This window comes from Melanostigma gelatinosum, assembly GCF_949748355.1.
Source record: "Melanostigma gelatinosum genome assembly, chromosome: 18".
Classification (NCBI taxonomy): Eukaryota; Metazoa; Chordata; class Actinopteri; order Perciformes; family Zoarcidae; genus Melanostigma; species Melanostigma gelatinosum.
Genome location: NC_136651.1, coordinates 14811041 through 14822944, shown reverse-complemented (window position 1 = coordinate 14822944; position 11904 = coordinate 14811041). Strand labels below are relative to the sequence as shown.

The 11904-nt window shown below is 43.7% G+C and overlaps 2 protein-coding genes across 2 annotated transcripts in view; one reads left to right on the top strand and one right to left on the bottom strand.

The window, feature by feature from the left end:
* Window positions 1-486: 486 nt before the first annotated feature.
* On the top strand, window positions 487-6578 carry kcnv2a (potassium channel, subfamily V, member 2a; the record flags this gene model as incomplete). The annotated part of the gene is made up of 9 exons (XM_079289062.1): window positions 487-624; window positions 1536-1667; window positions 2350-2528; window positions 2658-2829; window positions 4083-4274; window positions 4467-4721; window positions 4817-4933; window positions 5191-5316; window positions 6300-6578. The coding sequence occupies 9 exons, from the start codon at window positions 487-489 to the stop codon at window positions 6576-6578; spliced, it is 1590 nt and encodes a 529-aa protein (XP_079145188.1).
* A 970-nt stretch (window positions 6579-7548) lies between these two features.
* The window catches only part of pum3 (pumilio RNA-binding family member 3), a 9567-nt gene continuing 5211 nt past the window's right edge, over window positions 7549-11904 (bottom strand). Inside the window, exons 9-18 of the mRNA XM_079289037.1 lie at window positions 11814-11904; window positions 11251-11329; window positions 10922-11020; window positions 10567-10620; window positions 10348-10428; window positions 10071-10213; window positions 9640-9862; window positions 9455-9542; window positions 8992-9082; window positions 7549-8146 (exon numbers count right to left, since the gene is read on the bottom strand). The exon at window positions 11814-11904 is cut by the window's right edge and continues 13 nt beyond it. Of these exons, the coding sequence (XP_079145163.1) occupies window positions 8017-8146; window positions 8992-9082; window positions 9455-9542; window positions 9640-9862; window positions 10071-10213; window positions 10348-10428; window positions 10567-10620; window positions 10922-11020; window positions 11251-11329; window positions 11814-11904 (1079 nt within the window). The 3' untranslated portion in view covers window positions 7549-8016. The remainder of the gene's footprint in view (window positions 8147-8991; window positions 9083-9454; window positions 9543-9639; window positions 9863-10070; window positions 10214-10347; window positions 10429-10566; window positions 10621-10921; window positions 11021-11250; window positions 11330-11813) is intronic.

The window sequence follows — 11904 nt, the reverse complement described above, 5'->3', positions numbered from 1 at the left end:
TTAGCTCCAAGCTCCACATTCTCACTAGTATTATGTAGTAAACTCTTATGTTGTCACTTCTCTGCAATACATTGTATTTGACTTCCACTACACCGCCAAGCCCCGCGATAACCAGATTTGTAAAGTTCTGAGATGTTTGAGTAAGTGGGAGGAGAGCAGGAGATCAAGAGATGAATAAGAGGATAAGCTCCCACATCATCTCAGTCAGCTGCATTAGAGGACAAGAGTCATTTCCTACCTTATTACTGTGTACGTGTGTGTCAGCTGTATGTATGTTGACATGATTTCTCTCCGAATTAGTGTGAAAATGTTTCCCATCCTTGCATGCATGCCTACTCGTTTATTTGCTGCTGTGGTCTTGTGTGTGTGATAATGGTCTTGTGCCCCTGTGCAAGGTACCAGCTGTGTACGTATGAGATGGTGTTGAGAGTTGCAAGCATGTCTCTCCCAGCAGTTTAAATTTGATTTTAGATTCAGGAGGAAACCATGTTGACCCACCTCAGAACCCGAAGCAGGAGTTTGTTCTCCGGCTACAAGCACGGCAGCCGGACTCAATCTGTGAAAGAAGCGGACGACTATCTGGACTTCACCAACACCTTTGTTGAGCCATGGAACTCCATGCAGGTCAGACATGTCCTTTATTTATACAATTAAGGGGACGCCAATCTGATTACATAGTCGCATTGTGGGGACTCGCCTTCCTTACGGGGACAAAATGCACATCCTCATAACATAAATGATTACATTTAAATGTGAAGACTTGGTTTATAGTTAGCTGTAGCTCAGGGTTAGGATTAGGCTGCTAGCTGTTATGGGTAAGTCTCCAGGAAATGAATATAAGTCGATGTATTGTCCCCAAAAGTCATGAACACATGACCGTATGTTTTCTTTTTATTGTTCTTTCTGTGCTTCCTCAAAGCTCTCATTTTCTTCACTTTACAGGATTTTGTTTTCAAATGAGTGAAAATCACGTCCCTCTGTCGAGTTAAATGCAGAGCAAAGTGTTCAAAATGCAAGGCTAGGTTATTGTTGATGTATGAATGGACAGATAGTGCTGCTACTTATATATATTTTCATTATTGATTAATGTTCCACAGCCCAAGAAAAGTCAGAGTAAAGCAGCAAATTCAGATATTTGAGAAGCGGGGAGCTTCATTAATGGTTTTAGATGATTAATAAAACAATTATTAAAAATTGATTTAGTGTGACGCAGAGAGAAATCAGAAACTATAAAAGACAAAAAGAAATGCCTGCAGGTAACATACCATCTTTGATCACAGAACTGGGATTTCTATTTATTTAAAAAATCTTTCTTTGTTGATCATTTTTTTCTTTTTTATATCGATTTCTCATTCTTTAATTATGATTTATCTCATGAGTCATACTTAACTATTCGCATGGATGTTCTAATCTTTAGCCCAGTCTTTCAGTTGTATTCTGCTTATTTTGATCTCTTTTTCATTTTGTCTAATTCAGCTTGTAGGCGAGCTTAAAATGCTGAATCCACCACCAGAGTTGTTTTGTTGTTTGTGAAGGATCTGGGCAGAGACATCTATGATCTTTATGCCGAGTATGAACACGAGGAGGATCGACTCCCGGTGTCTCCCGCCTGCCTGCTGCTCTCTCCGAAAAAACACTTCACTCTCAACATCAACGTTGGAGGAACGGTAACTTTACTCAACTTCTACCACGAACATGCTGCTCGGCTGGATATGTTGAAAACCGGACTGATCTCTTATTGTAACTCACGCGCAAAGTCACTCATTCGCATTGAGCGGGCTGCACATTGTCCACCAGGGGGAGCTGTTCAGTCACTGTCAGGTCAGTTCTACACCTGCTGACCAGCACCACCTGCATAGGAAAGTAAAGTAACAGAATCTGCAGATATAAACCAGCGGATGTTGATGTCGCCTCCTGCAGGCAAAGAAAGACATAGCTCCTGTAATTTCAACTCTTGTGCCTCCTGCTGGCAATGTGTGTTACAGCTGCACTTTATCTTTGTATCGCTCCCGTTTCCTTTGAAAGGTATCAAGCAAAAAAAATATCAAACCAGTTTCTGGTTCCAGCCTCTCAAAGGTGAAGATCTGCAACTTTTCTCAGTTCTATGCTATTGTTAATGAAATGGCAAAACAAGCAATGTGAAGACAAGACCGTGGTCTCTGGGAAAGTGTACACGGTTATAATCTGCAACTTTTATGTTCAATTTGTGTTTTTTTTTTACCCTCAACAACTATTTTTAAAGCCTTCTAGTGAGTCCAACAGTTCTAATTCTCCTCTTTGCCATTATACATATATGTTTTAACCTATTCTATAGCTCACGCGATTCTCTCCTGCTTTCCTCTCCTCCAGGTGTACTACTTGCCCTACAGGTTAGCGGCCAGGTATCCGAAGACACGGATCGGCCAGTTGGCCACGTACACAGACCACAGCAGGAAGTTGGACCTGTGCGACGACTACATCGTCCAGAGCAAAGAGTTCTTCTTCGACCGGGACCCTAAAATCTTCCACAACATCTTCAACTTCTACAGGTTCAAATAAAATGCATTGTAAGAGGAACGAGGAAGGGATTTTCCGCCTTCGTCATGTGACTCCTTGGAATAATTCTGGACCCTCGTTCTCCTGTCTCCTGTCTCCTGTCTCTCTGTCCTCCCCATCAGAACTGGAGTGTTGTGCATTAAAGACGAGCTGTGTCCCCGCAACTTCCTGGAGGAGATAAACTACTGGGGCGTCAGAATCAGAAACAGCCAACGCTGCTGCCGTGTCTCCTTCGAAGAGAGGCAGGACGAGCTGAACGAGGAACTGAAGATACAGAGACAGCTGATAGCAGAGGTGTTTTTTATTTATTGATATAGTTTTGTAAGGGTGATAGAGAAGCATGTAGCCCGCCTGTAACTCTGGAGACTTGCTGACGACAGATCTCTGAATTGTCGTTGACATGTCCACACATTTAGCAAAACATCAAGTGGTGTTCTGGTAAACGGCCTTCGCCAATGCACTGTCCTTTGTACGCTACATTATTATTATTAGTGAGCTCTTAAACACAGTCTGTACATTTTCAGAGTTTCAGACTTTCTGCTCTCCAATCAAGAACAAAATGTCAGAATGTCATGGTCCCCTCAGGATGTATAGAAATTAGTTTGGTGATTGACTTTTTTTATCCAGTGACATCATCTCGCCAACATGTGCATGACCGTATACCTGAAAGCTATGAGGACATTCCCATCAGCCACATCTGTACTTTGTGTTTAGCGCTAATTAGCATATGTTAGCATACTAATGCGCTAAACCAAGATGGCGAAAACGCTAAACAATGGTGACTTGTGAGCAAGTTAGCATGCCGGTGATGGTTTCGCACTGACTCTCTCGAGCTAGCAACATTAGCTAACGTTGGCCTATTAGACACAGCTAAAAGAATTTGTAGTGCTGGGTTTAATTTAATTTATAAAAAAATTAACTATAACTCCTTACTGTGGATATTCTGCAGGACACACTGGAGGCAGTTTTCAGTGTCAGTGAATAGTCCTTATGAACTAGCTATGTAATTCATTATTTATTTGTTTACGCACTTATTACTTTTCCCCCTGCAGGCTCCAAAAATACTGCAAATAATAATGCCAAGAAGTCATCCCCTTCCAGCTTCAGTGGTTCAGCAGTTTATGCTTTTACATTCGTACCAATGAGATTTTTTTAGTAATCTTCTGGCTGACTCTGAAACTGGCTGACCTACATAATAAATCACTGCTCTGCGCCGCCGTCTTGACAGATGGAGAGCGGAGAATAAGCTTTTTCTCGGCACAGATTCAGACAGACGTTTCCATCACAGAGGTCTCACTCTGCTGCCGTTTGTTGTACCGCTGTGCTCTCTTGACATTCAGTTTTCTCCTCTATGCGTTTTAGTTTGTGATCTAGACATTTTGTTTGTCTGTCCTCCCTGTTTTTGAAACACTGTTTTATCCTTGAAGAAAGTGACTACATTCTAAAAAGAAAAATCATTTAATTTCCATGATTGGCCATTAAAAAAAAAACAGTTTCTTCTGTTTCAATTCTGTGAATGTGATGCATTTCTGTCTGGTGTCATCCAGCTGGAGATGGAGGAAAACGAGGAGCTATTTGACGGCTTGACCTTCGGGCCGACCCGGAGGAGTATCTGGAACATGATGGAGAAGCCGTTCACCTCGGTCACCGCCAAGCTGATGGCCGTCGCCTCCTCCATATTCGTGCTGGTGTCGCTGGTCACCATGACGCTCAACACCGTGGAGGAGACGCAGTACAAGGTGTGTGTGTTTCACCTTGTGTGAGTGTGTATGGGAAATCAAAAGCAAAGGTGTAAAAACATGAAGAAGAGAGAAGAAACAAAAGCTTCCCCAGTAGAGCACACTTCACAAATCATACACATTACAAGAAAACAATTTCGTCAAACAGTGAAAAACGGGACTCTTTTAATCATTGATTATTTATTCTTACAGACTGCGTCGGGCCAGCTCAGCGGCAGGTTCTATGGCGAGTACGTGGAGTCGTTCTGCATCAGCTTCTTCACCCTGGAGTACCTGCTGCGCCTGGTATCCACCCCCGACCTCAAGTGTTTCGTACGCAGCGTGCTGAACACCGTCGACATGGTCGCCATCCTGCCACACTACCTGCAGATGCTCCTGGAGTGCTTCGAGGACGAGGACATGCACCTGCACTCGGGGGACATTGAGGCCATGTCGCGTGTTGGAAAGGTGAAAACAAAGGGGTGTGATGGGAGAGGCTGGGATGAGATGATTCGATTTATTTTTCGTCCACATACATTTTTCTCCTGTTGTCTTTTCTCTAGGTGGGTCAGGTTCTGAGGATCATGCGTCTGATGCGGATCTTCAGGATCTTGAAGCTGGCTCGTCACTCCACAGGCCTCAGAGCCTTCGGCTTCACCCTGAGACAGTGCTACCAGCAGGTCTGCCTGTACCCACAGCTTGTGTCAAAGAATAGTTTCTTATCCTTGGGTTTAAGTGATGAAATTTGTAGGAAGAGCGGTGAAGAAAGTGTTGCATATGTTCAAAATGCCAGAGAATCTGTGAGTGCAGAAACGGGCATGGCCTGTATGGATAGATGCGAATGGATCTAAGACTCCCACGCTTCACAGTTATGAGCGAAGTAATGACGTTAACATACGGGGAAATTCAAAATAAAATTCCCTTTGTTTGTGTGCAGGTGGGCTGTTTGCTGCTCTTCATCGGTATGGGCATCTCCATCTTTTCCGCCATGGTGTACACCGTGGAGCACGACGTTTACAACACCAACTTCACCTCCATGCCGAACGCGTGGTGGTGGGCCGCCGTGAGTCCACAAACATAAACATGTACACACGTCCAAGCAACCTGTCAATCATCCTACTTTCTGTATGTACCATCACCTTCAGCTGGTGAGGTTTTCCAAAACACACAACATAAACATAACTCATCCTGGCAACACCTCAGGAGGTCACTTCACCGTTTACAGTGAGATTGAGCGCTGCAGCAAACCGTGGACGTCAGGTTGTGTGGTGCCGTGATGTCACGAGATTATTTCGACTGCTTTGGGCCACCCTCAGACCCTTGGAGAGTGTCAGCCGCTTGCAGGTCCAGACCTTTTCAGAATGGTTTTCCTGAGATATGCTGACTAGACTGAATAAGCGTGGCATGTTGGTGTTTGTGAGACCCGTTCGGTCCGGGTGAATTAGAAGAGATGTGACTGATTCTAATCTGTTGGGTGGTACTTTGAGATCACAGTTTATCAGGTGAGGGTTTGGTCCTCGCCGGATTTGAGCAAAATGGAAATAACAGCGGTTATATTTGTCGATGTAAATGAACCGCTTCGTCAGCGCTAACCGTGGTAACAAATGCATCTCATTTGCCGTGACTGCTTCACAATAAAAGCCATCCTGTCTCTTTAATACTGCTGTAGGAGAGTACATGCAGACATTGTCTCCTGTGAATCCCTCTGCAGGAAAGGCGTACCCCGCCACTAATAATGAACTACTCATCAATAAGGAGTTGATTACAGAATGTAGATTCACTGGAAAAAAATGTGAATTGTGTATGAAAATGTATACATTTTAATCATGGTTTTAGCCTGTTTTTAGAAATAAACAGCTTTTTAAAAATCATTTCAGGAACCTGTGAATTAAAGAAATAATATATATGTATTACACATTACATTAAGGAGCCCTGGGTAGAAAAAGTTATCATGTATCAGTCTGTATTTTTTTTAAAAAAGGAGAAATTATGATCTTATTGTGCCATTGTATTAAGTATTCTTTCTTTCTCTCTTTCATCCTTCAGGTGAGTATTACCACAGTGGGTTACGGCGACATGACCCCCGAGACCAACCTGGGCCGCATCTTCGCCTTCGCCTGCATCTCCTTCGGCGTCATCCTCAACGGCATGCCCATCTCCATCCTCTACAACAAGTTCTCCGACTACTACACCAAGCTCAAGTCCCACGAGTACGCCGCCGTCACCAAGGCCCGCGGCAAGGTGCACTTCAAAAGGAGGGCGGCTAAGAGGTTGGCCGAGTGCTACGAGGACACCGCTCAGCCGAGGACGTCCCGCCTGCAGTGAGATTTGTCTGGAAGGCAGAAGCGAAAATGACCTGTGACAGTCTGTAGCGGCCATTTTAACATGCAGACGCCTGTGGCGGCAGGAGTCATGGAGGTTTGAACCAATAACCTGCCGAGAAATCTCCCACTGTCTGGATTTCAGTTAAGACCATTTAAAATGTCACCCCATCGGTGGCGGTGTGGAGTAGATTGAAAAAGAAAATGTCTTCCCTTTCCTACTTTACTTGCCAAAATGCTACATACATCCTTACATTCTTTTTAATCTACATATTGTACATCCATGCTAAAGCTGCTGGTTGCTCCATCATCACTGACCTCTACTCTTCCTCCGTCCATTAGTCTCCAAAGCTCACATGCAATCCAGGATTCAAGAGCCAACGCCAATTGGACTGAAATCATAAATTGAAGACCCGACATCTGGACGATGGATATAAGACCTGTACTTTTTTCCCCATGTCTCTCTCCCTAATAATAAACCTGTCGTCTCTCAATCGTGTCGTCATTAAGCTGTGCAGCTCCCTCCCTGTGTGTGTATAAACGTAGCCACTGAGTCATCGCTTGACTATTGCAGGAAATGTTTAACACTGCATCCTCAAGCAGAACTGATAATACTAAGACATCAGTGTCACGGGATCAGTGGTTTTTAGTGGTTGCTCTGCTGTTACTTCCTTGTTAAAAGCTACATTATGGATCATGAGGTGATCGGTGTTTAACATTTTGGGATGTAGTTATTTGCTTTGTTGCAAGGAGTTACATTCGTACTTGGGATGCCAGCAAGTGAGTAGCCTAGCTTAGCATTAAGACTGGAAGCAGGGGGAAACTGCTAGCTGTTCTCTCCAATGGTAGAAAAACAAGTACAAAATGTAGATGTTAAAGTCCAGATTGAGTCAACTGTAATGGCAGTACAAATGTGAGTATGCTGACTTCATGGAGTTTATATTCAAATTTTAGTTACGACAAATGATTTACACTTTGAATAATCTTTAATTTGCTGATACAATAATCACTCAGAAGGGCACAAACCGTGAGGACAGATGACTGTTGCATTGTGTTAACCAGTCGTTAAAGGGCCAGTTCACGCAAATTACCGCAAGGAAAACTTTAGGTTGTCTTCAGCCATAGCGATGGTTTTATTTGTCAAAGCTTTTAATGTGAAAAAATATTAAGTTTCATTGAAAGCAGCTTGACAGACTGAATTACATGTGTTTTGTTGCTGCTGGCACACAAGAGGCATCTGCGTATCCTAACCTGTTTCCTCGTCCCGAGAGACCTTTTATTTTATTACTCAGATACAACTCAACATTTACACACAGCTTCAGGTTGTATCCACTTCATGAAAACGTTCGCAGTCTTGTCTGTGTTTTCTGGGAAAAAGACCCCCAGCTGCACAGGAAGTGATGCCGCTTGCCATCACAAGTCTGTTTTGGAATCAAAAGTCTCTACTTGTTCAGATTCTCCAGCAGGATTTCAGCTCCTTTATTGTTGCTGATGCTGCCGAGCTCTGCTTTGACGGACTCCAGCGCCGCCTTCACCTCTGCCACCACAGACTTGTCGTAGCTGTTCAGGAGGCTGCACGGAAACACAGGCAGAGATCTCAAAGGTTAGTTTGGGACCAGATATCCAAATATCAACCAATAAATTACATGTGATGTCATGTCATGGCTCTTAACCATTTCTTGTTAAAGAGTCAGTTCACACACACATTGGGCTCCAGCTTTGTGTTTGCCTGTTGCAACGCTGCTTATAACATTTCAGTCACTATATTTGGTGAAGGCACACCCAAAAAACAACCTACAATCACACAAACCCCTTTTATTTTATTCCAAGTTTTTCAACTATCTGACAGGACCACGCAGAAATGAAAGAAGTTTTATTCAGGTTACGGCATTAATGCAGAATAAAGATTGGTGGGTGATTCTTACCAGGGGCCAGTTACATAAAGTTAGTTTGAAGCGTAACTTTGGTACTTTTTAACCTGGACCGTATTCTCACATGTCTGAGTCTAAGTGAAATGGATCCAGCATTAAGTGAGAGCGCTGCAGCTGCTATATTGTATCTCGGGGCAATTTCTCACAGTCAACGTACGATCACTAAAAGACAACATTACGGAGAGGACTCTAGAGAGAAATACAACGCTAGCCTGCCCACAAAAATACCAAAGGTGTGTGTCTCCCTTCCCTCTAATGGCATCTCTCCATGCAGATGTAGTTCGGCTTTAACTGGCTCTGATGGTTCTGCATTAAGTATTGAACAGTTACAGAAATAATCCACAGACTCAATGTGCTCCACTCAATTCAAGTGAGGTGGAGGTAAAACCACTACCAGAGGGAAGCTTGTGATTTGAGTGAACTGATCCTTGATGCAACAGCAGTGTATGATGTAATCAGTGTGTGTGTGTGTGTGTTCACACTGACCTGCAGAGCACCATGGCTCCTCTGTTGACTTTGACCCAGGTCTTCAGTTTGTCTGGTCCCACCGTGTCCACCAGTATCCTGCCGAACCGCTCTGAGACGACAAGTGAGGTAGAGACACAATAGACACCGTTATAGTTCAACTCTGACTTTTCCAACACGATGATGTTTGTCTCTTGAAAGCTTCACTGATTTTAATGCACCAGAAGGTTGAGCCATGGGTCAACAGTTGTTGATGCCCTCGTGTGTGAGGCATACGGGCGAAGCTCTTTAACATTCTTTCTGGTGTTTGTGATTGTATTTTATATCCCAGTTGCCAACAGAAGTACATGAAGATATTTTTTTACGAGCCTCTGACTAATGGTGACTTTAAGTCTCTCTAATGTTAATTTCTATAGCATGCTGACATGAAGTGATCTGAAAGGCTTATAACGACCACTACGCTGGCTGGTAGGTGTGTCTTTACCTTCCTTGCCGGCCTCGGCCAGTGTCATGTCCTGCTCCATTAACCACTTCAGCACCAGGTGTCCTGCTGGATGCTCCGCCATGTGGAGCTGCAGCAGAAACAAAAACTCAGAGTGAACAACTGCCCTGTTAGTTGGATTAGTAAAAACCTCCATCTTGTGACATCCCAGCAGGAACACTCTGTACCTGTCCGTTGGTCCCTCCTGGTACCAACTCGTGGTTGGCCAGCTGAGCCACGGCCGTCATGGCGGGCCGCAGGTCCCCGCAGGCCGACGCCAGGATGTCACTGATGGTGACGCTGGACGCCTTGTCCGTCACCATGGTGGCGGCGTTGTCATGGAGGTGCTCCAGCAGCGGGGGGGAGACGACTTCCAGCAGCTCCTTCCTCCGAACCGCCATGTCCTTTTTACTGATGAGAGGAACGCGGAGCTGATCACTCGTTTGTCATCAAAAATGTACTCCAATAACTTATGATGAGATACTCGTTTTTCTATAGTGTTTCTGTGCTACATGCCAGTGGACATTGTACTTCCTTCCCTTTGTTACTCACAGCTGTGTGATACCTCTAGTTTTTTACCAGCAACAGGATTTGTTAGGAAGATCGAGTCAACACAAACCTGTGTGCGTTTCCGTCTCCTTGCTGCAGCACCTTGATGATCTCCGGCAGCAGGTGAGCAGGGTCTCTGGGAGTCAGCAGGTACAGCAAAACCTTCTTACCGTATTTATTACCGATGACCTCATCCAGAGACGCCAAGATCTCCTGAACGGTTGAGACGAGAATTTTCAACATTAACTTCAACTCTTCTCCCTGACCTGACGGTTTCTTTAAATCATTGTTTCTCGGGAAAGTGCGGCGGCTATCTCAATCATCGAACCACATGACTTCACACTTACCAAGAGCACGGCCTGCTTGACCAGCTTGGTGTCGTCCACGCAGTCGAACATGGCCAGAAGAACCAGGTGTCCATACTCTCCCTGTGGACCAATGACAGGCTTGTTTCAGACCTTTCCTCTCGGAGAATAATCATTTAGTGTCTGATCTTTTCTAAAGTCCAATGAAGCATTGAAAGCTTGTTTCTATTATGAATGAAAGGAGCGGCATTGAGAACTCACCGTGGCAAACTTCACCATGTAGGTCTTCATTGTTTTGATGATGACTTTTCTGTCCTGAAACATGAAAAAAGAAAAAAACAACGTACACCATTGAAAGGCCAAATCTACTAATTATACAGTCTGATAGATTCTTAGAATATTCTGGATCTTTGTCCCACAGTGAGTTGTTTTAAAGGGACAATTCACCATCTTTGATGTGGAAAGGAGAAGGAGAAGTCGGCTTTCTTGGTCTATATAGCACTGAGGACTGTATTGCTTCAATTGGCTCTGTTTACCATCAACACTGGTTGGACATCCACATAAAGGGTGGCACATTCTTCTTTGTGTGTCGGTGTGTGTGTGTGTCTGTACACACCTTAGCCGTCCCGTGCCAAAAACAGTGCATTGCCACTCGTGCCCCGTCGTGCGTGTGAGCCATGTAGACGACAGACTCTCTGATCGACTCAATCATCTCCTGCTCACATCACAGCGAATACAAACCAAAGAGAGGAAGCATGTCAGCACTTAATAAACGTATCAACCTGTCTTTTATTTTGAAATCATTTTGTGCTCCTGTAAAATGTCTCTTCTTCATAGGTCAAATTGTTGCATTTTGATTGATTTTACAGCACACTGTAGCCTTCTTCAAAGCATTACTAGAGAGATATATTACGACATCAGGCGAGATGTCAAAGGGCTTCTTACCGTTTTGGGTTTGTCGGGTGCGAACAGGAAGAAGTCCAGGAAGACTTTGTGGACCAGAGAGTGTTTGATCACTTGTTCTCTGAAACACAACAACTAAAGTTGTAGTTGCATGGCTTAAATTCTACATAATAACAAAATGCAATCAAAGTAAATAAAAAAAAAATGTATGACATCATATCAATTCAAGTAGATAAGGGGGGAATAAAAAGAAAATAAATAAAACAAATCTAAATAAAGTTGCATTCACAGAGCTTCTCATTGCGTTGAACTTATCCAAGAAATAATAACTAAACTTTGTATTAATAAAACCTGAGGAAATTCATTATAATCTCAAAGCAAATGTTATTACTTCCACCACATAAATATTGTGAATCACAGTCAAATCAAAATTCCTCATCTCTTCCATGTCAGTGTTACATTGACCTGTAACATGATTTTGCTTTGCTCTATTATTGTTTTCTCCTATTCTTCCGTTATCGTTACTGTACGTAGAGCTGCGACTAACAGTGAAAGATGCCCATCAGAAGTGCCGAGCGTGTGATTTTTCCGTGTTCTCGTCTTACTTCTGAGCCATGGGTGTGAGAATCTGCTTCATCTCGTCGATGATGTTGTTCAGCTTGTCCGGGTTCGCCGTGACAACTTTCTCGATGGTGT